The sequence below is a fragment of the Hibiscus syriacus genome, unplaced genomic scaffold, assembly GCF_006381635.1.
Source record: "Hibiscus syriacus cultivar Baekdansim isolate YM2019G1 unplaced genomic scaffold, ASM638163v2 tig00110009_pilon, whole genome shotgun sequence".
Classification (NCBI taxonomy): domain Eukaryota; kingdom Viridiplantae; phylum Streptophyta; class Magnoliopsida; order Malvales; family Malvaceae; genus Hibiscus; species Hibiscus syriacus.
Window position 1 is genome coordinate 3098737 of NW_024062561.1, and position 22646 is coordinate 3121382.

Sequence of the window (22646 nt, forward strand, 5' to 3'; positions counted from 1 at the left end):
TTAGACATCAATTTCTCACGGAAATGTTTATGTATAGGCAAGATCTTTTTAACATTAGATCACATCTAGATCACCCTCTTGGAACTCTCTAGGATGCGATCTTTCATCATCCGTTTCTAATGCATTTGCTCATGGTAAATAGCTTTCAATTGATTCTCATCAATAAGGTTTAATTGATCAAATCGAGCTTGGATACATTCAGTCTTCTCTAATTTGTCCTTCTTTAGGATACAAAATGATGGGATCTCAACTTCAATTGGTAATACTGCTTCCATCTCATAGACTAAACAATAAGGTGTTGCCCCAGTAAATGTTTGCACAGTAATTCAATATGCATATAAGGCAAAAGTTAGATTCTCGTGCCAATCTTTGTAAGCTTCAGTGGTCTTTGTAATGATCCTCTTAAGGTTCTTATTTGCTCCTGCAAAAGCCCCATTCATCTTTGGGTGATATGACACTGAGTTGGCATGCTTGATCTGTGCGCGAAGTTTAGCAGTCTCATACATAGAAGTCTTTGTGAAAAGATGTATCTCCAGGGGGATGAATATTCAAGATTAACTTTCATTTACATGAAAAAAATGTAATTAATGCATGATATATTTATTTAAATCAATCATATTTTCATCTCTGAGTATGCTCCAATCACTCGAAATTATCTTCGATAAGCTGGTCCATAATGCCTCATCTCGTCTCCTCTTGCAGGAAGATTCACGGATAATTGAAAGTTTGGTTCTTTTGAGGTTATTTGGTTTATGGTGGTTTTGTGTTTGGAAGGACAAATGTGTGACTTTTGAAGTCGTATATATGGTAGAAGGTAGTATAATGAATCGATCAACTCTACCCGAAAAAGTAAACATCTGGAGTAGGTGTCTCAAAAACAGGTGGAGACATTACTTCAGAGTCTCAGATAAATGTAGTGTCAGGATTTGGTTTTGGTAAGGGTCGAGTAATTAGCGTTGGATGGGATATGGAAGATATAATTTTACCACTTGCCAAAGATCTATAACTCTTGAAAAATTAAAAGAATATTTAATCTACTTGATACTCAATAATCTCAAGATTAAAAATTGATTCCTTGCTCATAACCATAAAAGCAACACACATTTATTTATTGCACAAAGGGTGGAGAAAGGGAACAAAAAAAAACAAGTTCAAACAGGATGCTGAAAGTAGAAAGGTACTATAGTGGTAGATATCAACTTCCACTTGTTTATATATCATTCCTCATTATAATGTTAGGTGTATAATAGGACTAAGGTTTTTTGTCCTCATTTGCCCCCTATTTCTTGATCATCTTTTGTGTCAAATGCTTTGGATAAACTCTCAAATGCACAAATCTTTGCTTCTTCCTGATCAGTCTCTATCATTATCTTCTTCTTCCCCGAGTGGAAATTGGGCTCAATTTTATATTCAGAATAGCTTCCTTTGGTGATGAAAGTTTTGTCCTGATTCTGAATGCATCTTGCAGCTGTGATTGGAGTAGTATTCACTAGACTCTTTATATTGCCCATTGCTTCACTTGTCCTCGGAACATCTGATACAAATGTTTGAGGTTTCTTCAGATTTACTTTTTTTCCATTCATTCTTAAACTGGTGGGCCAATCTCGAATTACCTCTCTTTTCATTATTTAGTATCAGAGAAGTATCAGGAGTTGAATCTGTCATACATACTTCATATTCCTTAATTTTGCCTTTTTTTCTTTTCAATATCTTCTACTGTATGATCTTCATTTGCCTTGACCGTGTTAATTTCATTTTGGGGTTTGAATCCAGGTTGCTTGATCAAAATAGATTGACTGTTAACATCCACTCTTATGATTTTATGAACCAAAAGGTCTTGAACTTGTCTTTTGAAGTTACCGCAATTCTCGATGGAGTGTCCTCTGATTCCAGCATTATAGTCACAAAAGACTTTCTCATTATCCATCTTGGGTAAGGAGGCAACAAAAGCTTAGCCTGACATGGGCCAATAATATGGGATTTGAGTAACTCAGGATATAACTTGCTGCATAAAACTGAAGGAAACTTGGGTAGAATTTCCCCTGACATCACTGTCACATTACAATTATTTTCTTTGCTTTCTTGAAGACCTTGTGACTTACGATCTAGATGTTTGCTTTGTTTAGCTTTCTTCAATGGTATTGAAATTTCTTCTATGTTTCTTTTCAACTTGATCTTTGTCTCATCTTCCGGGGTCATACCCAATTTTTGGAGATTTATCGAATTTACACATTCCTTGGCAAAGTTCTGGTCATTTGTTTCCATTGTATCATCTACATTATTCATAATCCTATTCAAATCTTTCACAATAGGATCCTCTAAGGGTTTCTCTCCATGTATCACAACATTCATCAGGTTCATCAACTTGGTCATTTGCTCTTTTGAATCATCCTGAAACTTTTTTGCATGATCATTCTTTTCTTGTTGAGTCTTGATAAGTTGCTCTTGCAATTTCTCAATTCTACCAACCCTTGCTAAAATCTCATTCATGGCTATTATCCTTCTTTAGGAAGACCAAGTTAACTCCACTTTGATTCTGTCATGGAATTCTCCATGAATTATTCCACGTTGTCATGATTAAATGCATGTAAAATAGTTTGAAATAAAATGTAATTATGGAAATATGAAAATGTAAATACAAACGTAAAAAATGCAAATGTAAATATGTGAATGTAACAATAAAAATGCAAATTGTATAGTACAAAAACAAATATAAGAGTATAAATGCACAATGAAAAATGCAAAGATGCAAAATGCAAATGCATGTATGAAAAGGTGTTTACTCAAGAGTGATAATCTTAGAACATATTTCATTGAACACAAAAGTTTCGATACATCAAACAAAACTTTACATATAAGGATATCTTTCACTCTTAACTTCTCCAAAGCCCAGTTAGTTTCCATTCATGCTCAAAAAGTTGAGTCTTCAGTCTGCTTCATCTCCTTATAAAATCAGCTAAATCTATCACTTAAGAACCATATTATTTGTCTGGACTGCAACTTCTTCCATGACATTCTTTTTCATCTTCTGTGTCATTTCTCGGAGTTGCTCATTTTCCCTTGTAAGAGAACCTTTCTGTCCAAGAAGTTCTTGAACAAGATCTTCATATATGTTACAGTTCTTTTCAGCTTGGTGACCCCTGTGATCCACTCTTCTGGGGTGTTTCCTATGCCAGCATTTCGAAAGGCTTGACTGTTCTTCTGAAAATCTTCATGCATGGTTTTCATTTCTATGCTCAATTTCTTGTTTTGGTCATTCAAGTCCTTCAAATAACATGCTTGAGCTTCATAAAAACCTCCACTACTCTGAATGCCTTGACTGATATTCTTACCATAGACTGCTTTTCGTATCAATCTGGTAGGATCTTTGTGTAATACTTTTGGTACTAATATAACTGGTTCTCTATGTACAAAACTTCCCTCAATTCTCGTGGTTTCTTCAGGATGTCTTCCCTTGGCCGCATCATATTTTGTTTGATCATAAAACTTTTTGTCCATTTATGATTTCTTTCCAATTTGATGAACAGTCTTTCAAGTAAACACCTTTTGGTTATGTCATGATCATGCAATTCAAACAAAACAAATTAATGCAAACAGGTTAGAGTAATGTAAAATGAGAAAGGAGAAAAAATAAACTGGTTAGTACCAATTAATAAAAAGAGGAAAAAATCCTATCTATCATGGCATATAAATCCTAACCTCATGTTTTCTAGTTCCATGCTTTGTTTGGAAAAATTAACCTAACTGCATGATTTCTAGTTTGCATGCGTTTATTTAGTAAAAAAAACAAAAGTTAGAACTTATTTCTCCTTTGTGTACACCTATTTTGAACAACATTTCGGCATGATTTCAGATCGAGAGAGTTTCTAGGGTTTATTATATGCAGGTTTTCAGTTCTAGGATTAAAGGTACTCGAATTGTCCTTGTTGATGCCCCCTTAGGCTGTCAACCCTCAATCCTAGTCCATTACAGACTTAAGCGGGTCGAGTTCAATTCGAGGGGACACATTTCTCTATGCCTGACACGGAGAATAAATTCTCACGAAGACATAGAGCATATGAACCCCGAAAGTTACTTGCTAGGTCTGACACGGAGAATAAATTCTCACGAAGACGTCGCTTTCACTCCCACTTAAAAGGGACAAGCTTGATTAGAAAGCTTATGTTATGCAATGCAAGTGTTGTGTGTGAGGAGAAATGTTCAAACCTCTAACAAACAAATAAAATAATTAATACTTGAATAAAATAAATAAAAAAAATAAAAAAATAATAATATAAAAATAATAAGTAATAAAAAATTTGAAAGAAAAGAATTAAAAATTAAATATATGAATTTTTAATTTCTAACTGATAGAGACAATTTACAATTGATTTTAAAGTTTGACTGGTCCCCAGCGGAGTCGCCAAGCTGTCATAACCGGTTTTCGTCCGGGCACGAAATATTTTTCTTGGCAGGAAAAGTGATGTGAATAAATGGTTTTTAAAATGATTTGGGAGTCGCCATCGGCCTTTTGGGTCAGGTAGGTCGAATACCTAAAAATCATCCTTTAAAAGAGTTTTTAAGAAAACATCGATTAAAAGATAAACTGATCTACATTTTAGCCAAAAATTCGTTCTTTTTAATAATAAAAAGGGATTCGTGGTCAGTTACGTTTAGGGAAGGATTAGCACCCCTACAACGCCCAAAATTGGTACTTTTTAATTATAAATTGTCTCTATTATTAGAAATTTAAAAATTCAAAATATATTTAATTTATAATCCTATTATTTCAAAATTATAATTATGAAAATATATTGAACATAAATAAGATATTTACTTATTTAGAAATATCAGAAAAGGACTTCTAGGTGCCTTAAGACAGCTCTTTTCTTCGATATTAATAAAAAATAAATATTAAAAATATAATAATTTAAATAAAATAAAATTATAATTTTTATAATATTTAATTATTTAAAATACCAGAATAGGACATCTAGTTGTATTAAGACTGCCCTTTTCTTTGATATTGAAAATAAATATACATTATTATTTAAAATATATATATATATATATATATATATATATATATATATATATATATATATATTTATGTGACTAATATGAAAATAATAATAATATAAAAGTAATAACAAAATAATATTTAAAATAAATAATATTTAAAATAAATTTAAAAGCAATAATATTAAATTGCCAAATATATAAAAACAATCAGGATCAAAGTGAAAAGAAACAAAATATTTGTGACTAAAAAAGTAAAATATCAAAATTAAAGGGCATAATTCGAATTAATAAAAAAACACTTAATGCTAATAATGTAATTTAACCTTATTTAATTAATTCGGGTTAAAAAATAAATTATAAAAATTATGAAGGACTAAATAAGGCATTTAACCTAAATATATGTATAATACAGTTAAGGACTAAAACATAATAAAATAAAATTCGAAGGTTGAATTAAAAGGTTCAAAATTCAATTTTAGTGACTAAAATGAATAATTACAAAACTCGGATGGCTGCGGAAAGAATTTGGCCATGCGCGAAATTACAAATATACCCCTCTCAAACGGCGTCGTTTGGGAAGAGGTATACATACCCCAATCGGTTGGCCCGAAGGGCCAGCTTTCTCATTTTTTTCATTTCCTCTTCTCTCTCAAAAATGAGAGAGCCAGAGTTCTCTCTGGCTTCTCTCTAAAACGAGAGAAGACAGTCCCGGTCAGCCACCGCTGTCGGGCTCCGACCACCGCTGCCGGCCACCGTTAACGGTGGTCGAAAAATTCTAAAATACACCAAAATATAGATCGGGACGATCTAAAATCGATTCTGGTGTTCTTTTTCCCTAAAAAGCTCCCAATCGGAGCAAATCTACGAAAGTACCTTCGGTTTTCGTTGTTTCCAGCGACAGTTAGGACTCTCCGATGACAGAGGAAGTTTCTTTCCTCTCTCTTCTCTCTTTTTTTTTCTGGTTGCTGTGTTGTTGTTGACTGGATCGTTGGTATTTTTTTTTTGTATCTCGTTTCTTTTTTTCTCCTCCCCCTTTTTTTTGTTGTTTGCAGGGGAAACGAGGTTTTATAGCCTCGGTGAGGCTCTTGTCGGACCAGTCCAGAGGATGAAAGCCTTGGTGAGTCACCAAAGCTATGCTGGTGACTCACCGTAGAGGCGACGTGTGTGGCTGTCATCGTGGCAGCAGAGCTTCTGGAGGCTTCAACGGCGAGGTGGCGTGGCACTGGAGGCAACGGCGGCTGGGACGTGTCCCTAGGGTTATAATACCCTAGGGTTTCCTTGTTGGGACCATCTGGGCCGTTGGATCAAAACTAGATCCAACGACTGTGATGCTGGCGGCTGGGGCAAGAGATGATATAAACCCTAAATTGGGTTTAGGGTTTCCTGTGGGTTTCTGGATCTGGGCCGGTTACTGTTGGGTCTGTAAATGGGCCTGCACAAACCCTGGGTGTTGCATGGGGGCGTTGCATTTGTTGTTGTTACGGATGTTAAAAGTGCACTTCTTGGAATGATTAAGATTGATCAATAAAAGCTACTGTTGAAATGGATAGATGACTGCTTGTTATCATGTGGATTTGAAACTGTTGTCAATTGGTGACGGTTGAAACTGTTAAAAAAGCTGCTGTCTCACGGAGTTCATGTTTTAAGGAAAGGAAAGATTTTAGTCATCATCTTTTTGGACTGAATTACATGAGTGGCAAAAGAGTTTATGGAAGAATATGTTAGCAGCAATTTTCCCCCTTACACGTTAAATGATACACTCTTGGAAGCAAAAATTCGGAATGAAATAATATTTAATTGTAGCCAAAATACCTGATGCTATTTGTTGACCAAATGATTAAGACTGCAAACCCTCAAAAGCCAGTAAAGGTATAAGAAGCCGGTTGCGGGCTCCTCTTTAATGAGATTTACCATTATATTTTCTTGATTATTTTCTATTTCTGATGCTGCACTAGTAGCTACTCAGTCATTACATCTTCGGATATAGTGGCCAATATACTAAGGAATAAAATAAAAAGAACTTTAAGTTCCCAAGTAGATGTCTAAAGGAATTAGGATGAGCAATTATGGAAGAAATATAAGTTCTTGAATTCTTCTTGAAGATGATCAGTAGCATGTATAATTAAATAGGAGATCTATATGTAACCAAGTATGATAATAATAATCACTATACATAGAAACAGACACCATGATTTATCATTTATTTACAATACACATTATACTGCAACAACTTTTGTCCTTGGTTATTGCTCATTCTCTGTTAACCCATCATTTAGTTAAACCTACCTTTTCCTACCATGTACAGGTCAAAATTGGATCTCAGGATTTTCTTTAGTCATTTTATTCAGTAGTGTTTAGTTTTAGGTTACTGTTATGAGATATATAGATGATACTCCATTTGAACTATTACATCTTGAAGATGATCTCGGAATAAAATTTTAAATTCATGATGCACTTGTCAATCTCTGACTACCCTAATTTTACATGATTTTTTGCAGGCAGTGACCAATCTTTTAAACAATGAAAGCATATCTGATATTGATCGACTTCGTCTATTTATGTTGTATGCTTTGCGCTATGAGAAGGAGAGCCCTGTCTAATTGATGCAGCTATTTAACAAACTAGCATCTCGATCAGCCACGTACAATCCTGGGGTAACGTAACGAACATGCAAATTCTTTTGCTTGGAATTCCTGTGTCATTGTCATTCTATTTATCATCTTTTCCTGTGGACGTCCATGTCCATTTTTAAAGTTGTTTGTGGGTTACCATCCTTAACCAGAATTTAATGTTAATCAATCATATTGATTTTTTCAAACAGACATCTCTTCTGGCAATCTAGTTATCTGATTAAACATTCTTTTTGTCGGCATATCTGTTTTATATGCTACGCATTCCGTCACTACTCTTTGGTTAATTCTCTGTGTGATGCTGAATCAGTCAGCAGTCTTGTTTTTCAGAATTATTCTTCTATTCTTGTTGTCATTTAATTAGGGAAATTGGTTATAATTTGTTGCCAATTGTGGAACAGCTTGTCCAATTTCTCCTAAAGCAAGCAGAGCTTGATAAGCGCACCGGTGATCTTTATGGAAATCGTGATTTTCTAAATATTGCTCGCAACATGGCTCGTGGACTAGAGGTCTGATGGAAAAGGTTTTACATATTTGTTTGCAGATTCTTCCATCGTTTGCTTATAGATTATTTTCAAATTTTTCTTCTAGGGGGTTGAGAATGTCTACACCCAGCACCGGCCGGCTGAGAGATGTGGACTACCCATACGTTGGAAATCATTTTCAGCAGGGCAGGTTTGTTACTATTAGTAAAGCTTTCCAACTATTTCGAGAAAGTTTGCCGTTGATCTCTGTTTACGGAATAACTGTATAGTGGATGCCCCTTGGCATTTGAGCTTGCATATTTAGTTCTTTTCTGGCTGAGATTTGAGTAACCACCAACCGAGCTGAAGCACATTCAGCTTGGCTCATTTGCAGCCCTAGAACTGGCATTACCTGTTGCATCACACGATGTCACAAATGCTTGAGGGCATTCTTTTGTAGACCACTCATTCTGGGTAGAACTATGTTGATTCATAACAATTTTAGGAAAACTTTCCCTTGTCTAAGATTATGTTATTAATGATAAACACAAACAAAGATAAAATTAGTAAACTCAGTGATGCTTGCTCCATCTAAATATCAGGCCACAGGAGGTAGTTATATTCATTGTTGGTGGAACAACTTATGAGGAGTCACGTTCCGTTGCTCAGCTAAATGCCAGCAGTTCTGGAATCCGTTTTCTACTTGGTGGAACCGTGGTTCTCAACTCTAAGAGGTCGGCTTTGTAAATAGAGTAGATGTTGGTTTAACAAGAGCTGAACTTCGCCTAACCAGCACTCGTGTTCGGAGTAAAAATACAGGTTTCTGAAGGATTTAGAAGAAGCCCAGAGGAGCTCGAACAAACGCCAATGTTGTGTAAGTCCAAACATCGGTTGAGACTGAGAAGCATGTAAATAAGCATTTGTGGAAAAGGATTCAGTTGAGATGATTGGCAGAGTTATGAAAAGGCGAGACTCGAGAAATCAGCTCATTGGGTACAACATGGTTCGAGGTTCAACATCATGGACAAACACATGATTTATGTTAGGGAAGTAACTTGAAGTTATAAAATTCTGGTGATGGACTTGAACTTATACAATTCTAGGGGACAAAAACATATTTTCAATGAAAAATACATATACAAGAAATCTAAAACATACGATTATTTTAAATTTTTAAGGGAGTGATTGCCTCCACCCGTCCCCGCCTAGGTCCATCCCTGTTCGGCATTGCAAAGTAAATGTGGAAGGTAATATTATTGGCTAACCCTTATATTCGTCTACATGTATTTTGTAATTTTGTATTCAATTTTTTGTTTTGTTTTCAGTTACTGTGTACCATCTCATTGATGCATCAAGTATTCATCCATGTATTTGTATTCTCATATGATTGTCAAAATAGAAGCTATAGTTCTAGTTTTTTAACCTTCATTTTTTTTCTTTAGAAAAAAGATTTTTAATATTATCAATAGTAAAACATAAGATATTTCTATATGAAATTCCAAAATTTTGAATCGTTTCCATTTTAAATATCACAACATCAGAAGAAACATAATTATTAATTAGAATCATTTGATCACATGCTATATTACTAAAGTGAACGCACCGGGTATTGTACCATGATTCAACAGTCGCAGCACTCTCAAAATGACTAAGGATGGTTACTGAGTCGAACAACGTGCGAGTTATTCGAATTTAATTAGGTTAAAATTCAGTTAATGTTCGATTTAGGTTGACTCAACTCGAGATCTTAACGAGTTAAGTCAAACAAGATTCAACTAGACTTGATAAGTTCGTGAAGAGTTTATTATTGTTTTTTACAATTTTTTAGTAGTTAGCTTAAAATTATTGCATTAAAAAAAGTCTAAATAATAATTACTAATTTGTTAATGAATAATAATAAAGATGTTAAATTAGTAATTAGCAATTACTACTAATTTTTTAATATATTAATTTTTAATAAACAATAAGAAAAATATTAAATTATTAATTATTAATTTATTACACCCAAAACTCAATCTTGATTATCCTATCCAAAAATTTTGGTGAACTGAACGAGCAACGAGTTGAACAATAAATTTTTTTAATGAGAACGAGTCGAGTAAAATTTTAATGAGCTCAACAAGTAGCAAGTCGAATCGAACAATAAAATTTTTTAACGAACACGAGTTAAGCACTGTCTAACTCGCGATAGACTCGATAATTATCCTTAATTATTACATGCAATGTTTTGATAACTTACGCAATATCTACTGATCCTTGAGGGGGTCAAAATATTGAGCACCATGATGTATAAAAAGGAAAGAATCAAAGCAAGTTCGGTGCTAGTATCAATGCAGAAAGTCCTCTCAGCTCCTTGCTTTTCCCATTAGTATTTGCCAAGATTGCACCTAGGCGGTGTTCCAAACAGTTAATTTGATTAACCGGTAGAAACAAACTTCTAAAAATTCATTAAGCGAAAATTTTTCCCTTTTAACCGTTAATCGAATTGAAATTTTTTTAAAAAAAATTTAACTGGACCGAACAAAGTTTGATTAATTGGTCAGTTAACTAAATTAACCGATATTTATAAATAATATATATTATATATTATATATTATATATCAAATATTTAATATTTTTGGTTGATTCGGTTAATTCGGTCGGTTAATTCGTTTAAAAAACCAAAATTTAAACACTCCTAAGGCTAAATAATATATTAAATATTTAATAATAGTTTGAAAAAAAATATTTAATCGTTAATCGACCAATTAATCGAAAATAACTTCGGCTTAATCGATTAATGTGGTTAAAATATAACTTTGAACGCCCCTAATTTGCACCAATGAATATATATGGTGCATTTCCTTCTTTTTAGAGATAAGGAATAGTAATGTTAACTCTAAAGGCCATTAGGTTTATCTTACATTACCGGGGAAATGCGAGATTTTAGAATTGTTAAAAGTTTCAAAGTTTGGCAACCAACTTTGGAAAATGTTTTTTTTCAAAGTTTGGTAAATGTTTCTTTGAAAAAATGTTTTTCAAAGTTTGGTAAAATTTTGGTAGATGTTTGTTGAAAATAGGAATGGGTAAATTCACTTTAGTCATTGCACTTTAGGGTATTTTCAAAGATTAGTCCCTAAGTTTCTACTATAAATACCCTTACCCATTTAGCTTCAAAATCATCCCAAAACATTTCTTTCTTCCTATACTAGAGAGCTTTCTTGTGAGTAGTGAGTGTTTTGTAAACACTTGTAAATTTTCTCTCTTAGTAAAAGATCTGCAGCAGCCCGGAGACGTAAGCACAATTGGCTGAACTTTGTTATCAATTTTCGGGTATTATTTTTCCGCTTTTATTTTCGCATTCTCACTAATCTGGTTATAGGGAAATTACTTGTACTCGGTTTATTTTCCTAACAACTGGTAATCAGAGCTTTTGGTTGTGAATTTTGTCAAATTTTCTGCGAGGTTACTATTCATTACTATTCACATGAATAGTGAATTTCGTGAATAGTGAAATTCGGTCGGCGATACGAGTTTGTCGACGGTGGTGTTCTAATACACGGTGATTCGCAAGAATTGTCAGAAACGATCCAAACGAAGCCAGATTCGAGTGGGAGCGATGGCTGCAGACGAAGGGAAGGTGAAAATTGAAAAGTTCGATGGTGCGGACTTTGGCTTTTGGAAGATACAGATTGAAGATTTTTTTGTACCAGAAAAATCTATATCAACCTCTCTCAGGAAAGCAACCAGAGGGCATGAAGGATGAAGATTGGGCTCTTCTCGACAGACAAGCCCTCGGAGTTATCCGACTGACGTTATCCCGCAATGTTGCTTTTAACATAGCAAAGGAAAAGACCACGGCAGGTCTTATGGCGGCTCTCTCCAGTATGTACGAGAAGCCATCGGCCTCAAACAAAGTTCATTTGATGAGGCGATTATTCAATTTGCGGATGGCGGAAGGGGCATCGGTGGCACAACACCTAAATGAACTCAACACAATCACAACCCAGTTGAGTTCAGTGGAAATTGAGTTCGATGATGAAGTTCGAGCTTTAATTCTCTTATCATCTCTACCAGACAGTTGGAATGCTACTGTTACAGCAGTCAGCAGTTCGTCGGGAAACAGCAAATTAAAATTCGACGATGTTCGGGATCTGGTATTGAGTGAAGAAATTCGACAAAGAGAATCGGGTGAAGCATCAACCTCCTCAGCCTTACACACGGAGTCTAGAGGGAGATCTTCAGAAAGAAATTCAAATCGTGGCAGATCAAAATCTAGAAGGGGCAAATCAAGAACAGGAAATAAAGATTTTACATGTTATAATTGCGGCAAAAAGGGTCACTTCAAAAGAGATTGCCGAGCACCGAAGAAAAATACCGGCGCACAGAAATCTGCCAACATGACGGAGGAGACAGGTGATGCCATGATTTTAAGCGTCAACAATCCGATTGAATCATGGATCTTGGATTCAGGGGCATCTTTCCACTCCACCCCATGCCGAGAAATCATGGAGAACTATGTCAGTGGTGATTTTGGGAAGGTTCATCTAGCTGATGATGAAACCTTGAAGATTGTCGGAAAAGGAGACATCCGACTAAAGCTGCCAAACCAGACCACCTGGAAGCTGACAGGAGTGAGACATATTCCTGGCCTCAAAAGAAATCTGATTTCTGTTGGGCAGCTTGATGGAGAAGGATATAGTACAACTTTTTCAGGCTGTGAATGGAAGATTACCAAAGGAGCACTCGTCATTGCTCGTGGTAAGAAGACCGGTACTCTCTATGTAACCTCAAATTTAGAGAATATCATTGCAGTAGCAGATGCTGATGGAAAATCAAACCTATGGCACCAAAGGCTTGGCCATATGAGCGAGAAAGGAATGAAGATACTTCTGTCAAAAGGGAAGCTGCCGGATCTAAAGAATGTAGATGTCGGACTATGCGAGGATTGCATCTTTGGAAAACAAAAGAAAGTCAGTTTTACAAAGATTGGCAAGACTCCCAAGGCAGAAAGGTTAGAATTGGTTCATACTGATGTATGGGGACCATCCCCTGTTCCATCTCTTGCAGGCTCACTATATTATGTCACCTTCATCGATGATTCAACAAGGAAGGTGTGGGTTTATTTTCTGAAGAAGAAATCAGAAGTCTTTGATACCTTCAGAAAATGGAAGGCCATGGTGGAAAATGAGACTGGTTTGAAAGTCAAGCGGTTGAGGTCTGACAATGGAGGAGAATACAGAGACAGTAGATTCAGAGATTTATGCGAAAACAATGGGATCAAGATGGAGACAACAGTTCCCATAACACCGCAGCAGAATGGCATAGCAGAGCGCATGAACAGAACTCTGAATGAACGTGCCAGAAGCATGAGGATACATGCCGGATTGCCCAAATTTCTATGGGCTGAAGCTATCAACACTGCAGCTTACTTGATCAACCGTGGGCCCTCAGTTCCTTTGGATGGCGGAATACCAGAGGAAGCTTGGAGCAAGAAAGACATAAACCTTTCATACTTAAGAGTGTTTGGTTGTATTTCTTATGTACACATAAACTCTGCTGAAAGAAGTAAACTTGATGCCAAGTCCAACAAATGCGTCTTTGTTGGTTACGGTGGTGATGAGTTCGGTTACCGGTTTTGGGACTACGAAAATCGAAAGATCATCAGAAGCAGAGACGTCATTTTCAATGAAAATGTGATTTACAAAGATAAGTCAACCGCAGAATCAAGTAATACCGAAGCTGAAACAAAGGAATTTGCTGAGTTCGAGGAGATTTCTGGAAATGATGTTCAGATCAATCCTGAAGCAGTTCAAGAAGAACCAGGCACACCAGAACTGAGACGCTCCTCCAGAATTCCTAAACCAACCCAACGATATTCTCCTTCTTTACACTACTTGTTGCTGACTGACAATGGTGAACCAGAGTGCTATGATGAAGCAATGCAAGTGGAGGATTCAGTCAAGTGGGAGTTTTCCATGAAAGATGAGATGGACTCGCTTATGTCAAATCAGACATGGGAATTAGCTGAATTACCACCAGGCAAGAAAGCGCTCCACAACAAGTGGATTTACAGGATCAAAGAAGAGCACGATGGGAGCAAACGCTACAAAGCAAGATTGGTTGTCAAAGGCTTTCAGCAAAAAGAAGGTATTGACTACAATGAAATTTTCTCTCCAGTCGTAAAATTGTCTACAATCAGACTGGTGTTGAAAATTGTAGCTGCAGAGAATTTACATCTTGAGCAGTTAGATGTAAAGACAGCTTTTCTTCATGGTGATTTGGAGGAAGAAATCTATATGAGGCAGCCAGAAGGCTTCATAGAGGCAGACAAGAAAAACCTGGTATGCAGGTTGAAGAAGAGCTTGTATGGTTTAAAACAAGCTCCTAGACAGTGGTATAAGAAGTTCGATAGCTTCATGAGTAGCAGTGGTTTTATCAGATGCCAAGCAGATCATTGTTGCTACATCAAGAGGTTCGACAACAGCTTCATTATTTTATTATTGTACGTTGATGACATGCTCGTTGCAGGCTCAGACATACAAGAGATTATACACTTGAAGCAAAAATTGTCGAAGCAGTTCGCTATGAAGGATCTGGGCACTGCAAAGCAGATTCTTGGGATGAGGATCAAGAGAGACACAAAGTAGGGGACTTTGATGTTATCACAGGCTGAGTACATCAACAAAGTACTCTCCAAGTTCAACATGCAAGATGCTAAACCAGTAAGTACACCTTTAGGTGTTCATTTCAGACTCTCCAAAGACCAATCACCAAAGACGGAGGAAGAACGTGCACACATGGTGAAGGTGCCGTATGCCTCAGCAATTGGAAGTCTGATGTATGCTATGGTTTGTACCAGACCAGATATTGCTCATGCAGTGGGAGCTGTTAGCAGGTACATGAATAATCCGGGCAAGGTACACTGGGAAGCAGTCAAATGGATCCTCAGATATCTTCGGGGTACCACAAACAAAGCACTTTGTTTCAAAGGTGGAGATATGATACTGACAGGCTATGTAGATGCTGACTTAGCCGGAAATGTCGACATCAGAAGGAGCACTACAGGGTATGTCTATACTCTAGGAGGAACTGCAGTGAGTTGGATTTCTCAACTACAGAAGATAGTTGCTCTCTCCACAACTGAAGCAGAATATGTCGCTATTACGGAAGCCAGCAAGGAGATGGTTTGGCTCCAAAGTTTCTTGGAAGAGTTAGGCAAGAAACAAGAAAACAATATCTTGTATTGCGACAGTCAAAGTGCTATCCATCTAGCAAAGAATCCGTCTTTTCATTCTAGGACAAAGCACATACAATTGAGATATCATTTTATCCGGTCTCTTCTGGAAGATGGGATTTTGAAACTTGAAAAGATTAGTGGAGCTCAAAATCCGGCAGACATGTTGACAAAGACGGTGACTACGGACAAACTGAAGTTGTGTTCAACTTCAGTTGGCATGCTAGAATAACAAGACCAGACATGCTGCTGCATTGATCGAGGTGTGAAGACATATTAAAATCAGTCTTCAAGTGGGAGATTGTTAAAAGTTTCAAAGTTTGGCAACCAACTTTGGAAAATGTTTTTTTCAAAGTTTGGTAAATGTTTCTTTGAAAAATGTTTTTCAAAGTTTGGTAAAATTTTGGTAGATGTTTGTTGAAAATAGGAATGGGTAAATTCACTTTAGTCATTGCACTTTAGGGTATTTTCAAAGATTAGTCCCTAAGTTTCTACTATAAATACCCTTACCCATTTAGCTTCAAAATCATCCCAAAACATTTCTTTCTTCCTATACTAGAGAGATTTCTTGTGAGTAGTGAGTGTTTTGTAAACACCTGTAAATTTTCTCTCTTAGTAAAAGATCTGCAGCAGCCCGGAGACGTAAGCACAATTGGCTGAACTCTATTATCAATTTTTCGGGTATTATTTTTCCGCTTTTATTTTCGCATTCTCACTAATCTGGTTATAGGGAAATTACTTGTACTCGGTTTATTTTCCTAACAAGAATATATGTCAACAATCTCTATACCATCTCTTCCTTAGATAATGTACGATTTATTTTAGCTTTCCTCCAAAAACCCTAGCTGCACCCCCTTTAGCTTTCTTTACTCACCAACCAGTTGTTGACTGTATTTCGGCACCCTCCTCATTCATCGTCGTGCAACCTTCACTCATCTTGCCACCTAATTTACGATCCCGATCGTCTGCCATCCTTGCCATTATCCGCCGCAGATTAACATATTCATTTAAATTATTGGAAAATGTATATAAATCGACTAAGTTTGTTAGATTAAATTATAGTTCAATTTGTGGTTCAATTGAAAACTGAAAAATGACAATTAAAAGTTTAAGGATTTAATCGTAAAGGAAACAAAATAGGAGGAATCGCATGACATTTATTCCAAAAGCCTAATATATGTGGTAATTGATGGAAAATAATGGTCGTGTCAAAAAACTGGTGTTATAGAAAATTGAAATTGGTGATTTAGTCATTTTATAGTAATGGACTTTAAATTAAAAAAAAAGTGTTTTTGTAGGAAAAATACTAAAATATTTCTATTTTTTCTCATCGAATTGAGGGAAAGATTGTCTACTTGTTTCATCTTTTTCAATCTTTCATCATCATTGATGAACACTTAATGAATTGAGCGAGAGAATTCAAAAAATTCCAGATTTCTTAAACGATTTCAGATATCAAACTTAAATTTAGATAACATAATAAATAATATATCATTTTATACCACCAGTCTTTAGCTTCAAGTTCAGTAAGATTTCTTCAAAACCTAAAACAATGTTAGGGTTCATATATGTTTACTCTAGACATTGATATTGATTTTAGTATATTAATATGTTTTTGTTTTGTGATTTTTATGTTTTGGAAGAGTAAGAAATTACTGACATCTTTAAGGAAATAAGAAAATTGTAGTTAATCGAAAAACTTACCAATCCAAATAATATTATAAGCCCATATTATGTTAGTGTAGTCAAAATTAAGTTTGTATTTACATTTTATACGTAATTGTGATTTCGATTTGTGTTGGTATTGTGTATGAAATCTTTAAATTGTGATTTCGACTCTGTTTAAGCAATTTGACTAATATGTTATTTGATAAGGTAAAGTATGATGTCTTTTGTTATCAAAATTTGATGAATTTTTTACATCCAAGCATATTAGAACTTTTGTGTAATATGTAAATTGTGATATATTTATGAAATTATGCTAATTGTCATGTTTGATATATAAATTGAGCTAAATGCTTTATCTGATATTAATAAAAGTTTTGTGATGATATGATAATGTAAATAGTTTGATATATAAATTGAGCTAAATGCTTTATCTGATATTAATAAAAGTTTTGTGATGATATGATAATGTAAATAGCCATTTTCGTGATATAAAATGAGCATTTGATTATTAGCTCTGTTTCAGTTACAATGGACATGTCATAGGATTTATAGTGCTTGTGAATAGGAGTGTAAACGAGCCAAGTCGAGCTTGAATATTGTCGAACTCGACTCGAACTCAAAAACATTTTATGTAAACTCGACTCGAAAACTCGCGAACTTAAAATTTTCAAACTCGTCTCGAACTCGAAAGAAAATAATAAAACTCGACTCGAACTCGAAAAGGCTCGAACTCAAAAATAAATTCAAGAGATCAACTAAACTTTGAGTCTCAAGCTCAATTAAAACTCAACTAAAAAAATTTCAAGAGATCGATTAAAACTTGAAATTCAAACTCGATTCAAACTCAATTCAAACTCAATTCAAACTCAATTGAAACTCAAGAATTTAAACTCGATTCAAGCTCGTGGATTGTTTTAAACCTGCGTATCCCTTGCCTTTTATAATAGACTCAAAGATTCTCTCTCTATTCACTACCGATGTGGGATTGTTTTCAATTCACAACTCTACAACTTTCTCCTCGTCTTCTTCCCCTGTTTTTTTCACGTCAAAAAGCCTTCTCTTTCACATATTTTCTCACCACCCAAACACTCCTAGAGTCAAGAAAACATAGTAGCGTACAACAGGTTGAGAATGGTGGTTCTAATCTTTCAATCCACACGGTGAAGATTTGGGGGGTGGAGAAAACATCTACAGTTCAACAGCTTCTGACTTTACCGCCGTTCAACAGCAGCTCAATGCCCTGTCTTGGGTTGGTCTCGACCGACAAAGAAATCACGGTCTTCTTGCAGTTGGAATGGAAACTGGACTCCTTGAAATTTGGAGCCTTCATGTCGAAAGAGGCGATGACAGCATTTCAACGCCAAGTGTGAACGCTGCTCCGATCATCCAGCTCGATCCTTTCATGTGCCATGTTTCTGCAGTTAACCGTTTGGCGTGGAAGAACCATGAGAAGAATGAAAATTGCAGAAGCCTCCAGCTTGCTTCTTGCGGAGCTGATAATTGTGTGAGGGTGTATTCAGGCCTGTCGGCATCACCGTGTGGGCTGTTACCTTCGGTACTATCAAACGTACAATTTCACGGATTATTATTTTGATGGTTTCCATGGGTTACGGTGTCATGAGGCCGACCCTCGGTGGGCTTACTTCGAATGTAATCATGGTTGGAGTAACCTTCTTTCTGGCATCCGAAGCTCTTGAACTGGTGGAAAATGCCGGTGCAGTGAGTGATCTTTCGGGAAAGGCGAGACTGTTTTTGGTTCTTCCCGTCGCAATCTTAGATGCCTTCTTCATTCTTTGGATATTTACTTCCCTCTCTGCAACTTTAAATAAACTTCAGGTATGTTTTCTTCTTCAACTGTTTCAAATAATTGCAGTATTCATACATGCATTCGATTATTGAGTTTATCTCATCTTTTGAAATTCTATAATGAAAGTTTAGCAATGGTATATTGGTGCAACAGGCTAGAAGGATGATGGTAAAACTGGAAATATACAGGAAGTTCACAAATGCACTGGTAGTAGCCGTTATCGTATCAGTGGGTTGGACGTGTTACGAGGTAGTCGAATCCATTATTTTCGATGCTATCTTTCAGCTGCTTTCGAATAAAGCATTATGCAATCTTGCATCTTTAGAATAGGAAGTATGAGACAGAGTAATGTGAAAAACTGAAATAGTAATAATATTTAGTGTCAAACTAGAAAAAATAAAATAATAATATTTTGTATTTTTATCAATTTTATATATATATATATTATATCTTATACTCGTATCACTAATAACATTTAGTAACTTCTCAAATGGTTACATGATAATATAAGCTCATTGTCACCTTCATTTCAAAAAAACAATCTTTCAATCGAGACAACTTTATTTTAACTGCTTATTTCTTATTGATCATAGCTTTTATCTTTCAATCGGTATATTTATTTTGCATGTTGATATGTTTATGTATAAGTATGCGATTGATTTATTTAGGAGTCACATAACATAATTTTGCATAATTTGTATGTTACCCTCATGTGCATAATTTAACCTCTATCACATAATCAGATTTAGGGTTTATGGTTTATGTTTTAGGGTTTAGTTTTTAGGGTTTATAATTTAGGGTTTAAGGTTTAGACATTAATTAATCGACTTGGTATTGATTTATAAGGTAAGTATGATTTAGGGTTTATGATTTAGAGTTTAGGGTTTATAGTTTAAGATTTATTGTTTATGGTTAAGGTTTAGGGCTCATTGTAAAGACATTAATTAAATTTTGAGGGTAGTTGAATTATAGAATTTTTAATATATTTTTAAAATTTTATAATTATCAATAGTATATTTTTATTATATTTTTAATAATTTAATTTTAAAAAATCTAAAATTATAATATAACATTTTTTCGAGCTGCTCACGAGCTTTTCGAGTCGAATATCGAGTAGCTCGTTTCGGCTCATTAAGAACTCGAGTCGAGCTCTAGCTCGAGTCGAGTTCATTCGATCCGAGTATTTATCGAGCCTTGACCGAGTCGATCTCGAGTAGCTCGCGATCTGTCTCGTCTCATTTACAGCCCTACTTGTGAACGAGTTTTTTTAAGGCTTCAATCTTACGAGGAGAGATATTGTATATTAGGGCTATATGTCTCAGCAAAGATGATATTAATAGACCATAGATTACTAATATGAGACTTGTGAGATTGGTGAAATAAATTATTCAAGTCATAACCTTAATCCACAAGTAATTCACCATAAACTTTGACTGGTTACAAACTACAAATAGATTAATCATAAGTTATTTATTCTTTTTCATATATAGAAAATTTTCATCATAGTACTCGAAAAATTAGTGGAATCTTAAAAACATTTTTTTGGGGGATATTGAATCTTCAGCCAGTGAATAAAATCTTTTGCTCTTAAATGTCTTTTATACATGATAAGGTTTAAAGTTTACATAACCAAAAAAAATACTTTATTCATTTTTTTAATCAATCTTTTTAAGGCTTCATTTTTCATTGTTTAACATAAAACACTTACATTCAAAATGATAAAAATATCTAATATTAGAGTTTTATTTTTAAAATTTGAAATGAGGTTTTTTTAAAATTAAAATAATCGTTATTCTATAGCATGTAATGTTTGTGATTTTCACCTAAAAATATTTTAATAAATTATTTTCATAAAGTATGATTATAGTGATTTTTTCTAAAGTGTTTTTTGGTTCTATCCAAACTCTATTTATTGAGTGATTCTAGATGTTGAAAAATTATGGCTAATATTATTAGGGTCGCAAAACTAAGATTTTAAAACTATGTTCTATGGTCACTCCTAACACTTAAAATTGAGTAAACTTTTATTAATTTGATTTATTTTTAAAATATGATGAATTTTTCTAAAACCTTATCTTTTGGGCTTAAGAAAAGAACTCAATTAAAATTAGAGTAGCCATCAATCAAAGCATATATATTTGTTTTTCACTCAAGTTAGTGGTTTTAATAGGCCCCAAAAAATTTATATGAATTGATTTTAATACCTGTTGTTATATCATTAATTGATTTAAAAGAAATCCATTTGTGTTTTCTTTTAATGTGTGCATCTCAAATTTTATCAAGATCAATTATTAAACAAACTTCTTATAACATCGCTTTTAACAAGTGTATGAAATATGCACATGTTATCATGTCCAAAATTATTATGTCGTAACCAGAAATCATATTATCTTTCGCTACCATGCATACATAAAAAATATTTATATCATCAAGATGCATCATGTAAATATTATATATCTTAATACTAACAAACATAATCATGTTTGATGCAATATCAACAATTTTACAACCATTAAATTTAAATATGACATAATATCCTTTTATCAAACAATTGATTTATACTTAAAAGATTATGCTTTATATTGTTGACATAAAGAACATCCTCAATAAGAATGGAAAAATTATTATCAATATAACTTATTCCTCCAATATGATCTTTTGAATTGTCACCAAATGACACTATTCCTTTTTTAGATTTATTTCATGAAATGACTCTTGTCATCGATCAAATATCTTGAGTGGATGAGTATCCACTATTAAAGTACCATGAGTATTAACTTGCATTTTGTGTATGTAGTAATGTTTTTTCTCTTCTAAAAACATATTTAAATTCTAATTTTTATACCCAATTTTTTTAAGTCTATATGCATTAATTCCCAATAATCTTGTCCCATTAGGTATGCATTTTTATAGGATATTCTTGTCCTTAGTACCCAAGTCATTTGAGGATCTATATACTCTTAACAAATTTTCCATTCGAGGTCCTTTATGGGCCTCTATATTTGTTGTAATTAAAGTTATTTTCACCATATTTGATTCTTGATTTTTCTCATTTTTCAACATTTTTTGTTCCAACTTTGTTAAAAGATGTTCTAAGATCATTAAGCTTATTTTAATGATCATCATAAACATTTGAAAATAAATTATACAAGTCTTAATTTTTCTTTTCATTTTCTTTTGCTTTAGAGGGCTCTTCAACCTCTTTAACTAATCCAACAACCAAGAATTCATATAACAAATAAAAGATTAATAAAAGGTAGTACCAGCTACAAATTTACAACATAAAACCAGTTAAAACTCATTGATTGGGCTCTTTCCTCCAAAAACCCTTTTAAACCCTTCAACTAGCTTCATAACACTCTCATAAAGAAATGATGATCTTTTCTTTAATCTCTAAGGATGATTAGGATGATCTTACCTTCCAACCATGATTATTTCTTAGATTCACCAAGTTAATTATTTTCTCATCAAATGTTCAAGATTTTGGATAATGGAGAGAAGAATAAAGAAGGCAGAGGAAAGAAAATGACCTAGGGGAAAAAGATTATATCACCCATTCGAGCCTTTTCCCTATAACCTATGTCCAACATGCAACCACTGAATGAAAATCAACTTTGATTTTTTTTCAATGGTTAAATTACACTTATGGTTTATTCATATTTAATCTAAATTTAAAAATCTCATCTTTTCAAGTAATATAGCCCAATTCTCACTCGATTAGGCCCAAATATTGATTAATGAATTTAATTTTATATACTAATTGATCAAGTCATGACTTAGGTCAATACTAAAGTATTAACTCAAAAATTTGGATTATAATGTTTAGGATATTATTGATCAATTGATTAAGTCTGTTCATT

The 22646-nt window shown here is 34.3% G+C and overlaps 2 protein-coding genes across 2 annotated transcripts; both read left to right on the plus strand.

The window, feature by feature from the left end:
- The first annotated feature begins 7705 nt into the window (after positions 1-7705).
- On the plus strand, positions 7706-9109 carry LOC120212290 (vacuolar protein sorting-associated protein 45 homolog). The gene is made up of 3 exons (XM_039210651.1): positions 7706-8306; positions 8698-8829; positions 8915-9109. Exons 1-3 carry the CDS (start codon positions 8146-8148, stop codon positions 8988-8990), a joined length of 369 nt encoding a protein of 122 aa, XP_039066582.1. The 5' UTR covers positions 7706-8145; the 3' UTR covers positions 8991-9109.
- A 9209-nt stretch (positions 9110-18318) lies between these two features.
- LOC120212261 (transmembrane protein 87A-like) lies at positions 18319-19116 on the plus strand. The gene is made up of 2 exons (XM_039210629.1): positions 18319-18815; positions 18940-19116. The coding sequence occupies exons 1-2, from the start codon at positions 18573-18575 to the stop codon at positions 19114-19116; spliced, it is 420 nt and encodes a 139-aa protein (XP_039066560.1). The 5' UTR covers positions 18319-18572.
- Positions 19117-22646: the final 3530 nt, after the last annotated feature.

Excerpts from the sequence above, each read along its gene's own strand:
- LOC120212290 (XM_039210651.1), top strand. The coding sequence starts at position 8,146 with ATGGAAAAGGTTTTACATATTTGTTTGCAGATTCTTCCATCGTTTGCT. Across the intron at positions 8,307-8,697 it reads AATCATTTTCAGCAGGGCAG|GCCACAGGAGGTAGTTATAT; the intron begins GTTTGTTACTAT and ends TCTAAATATCAG. Across the intron at positions 8,830-8,914 it reads GTGGTTCTCAACTCTAAGAG|GTTTCTGAAGGATTTAGAAG; the intron begins GTCGGCTTTGTA and ends GTAAAAATACAG.
- LOC120212261 (XM_039210629.1), top strand. The coding sequence starts at position 18,573 with ATGGTTTCCATGGGTTACGGTGTCATGAGGCCGACCCTCGGTGGGCTT. Across the intron at positions 18,816-18,939 it reads CAACTTTAAATAAACTTCAG|GCTAGAAGGATGATGGTAAA; the intron begins GTATGTTTTCTT and ends TTGGTGCAACAG.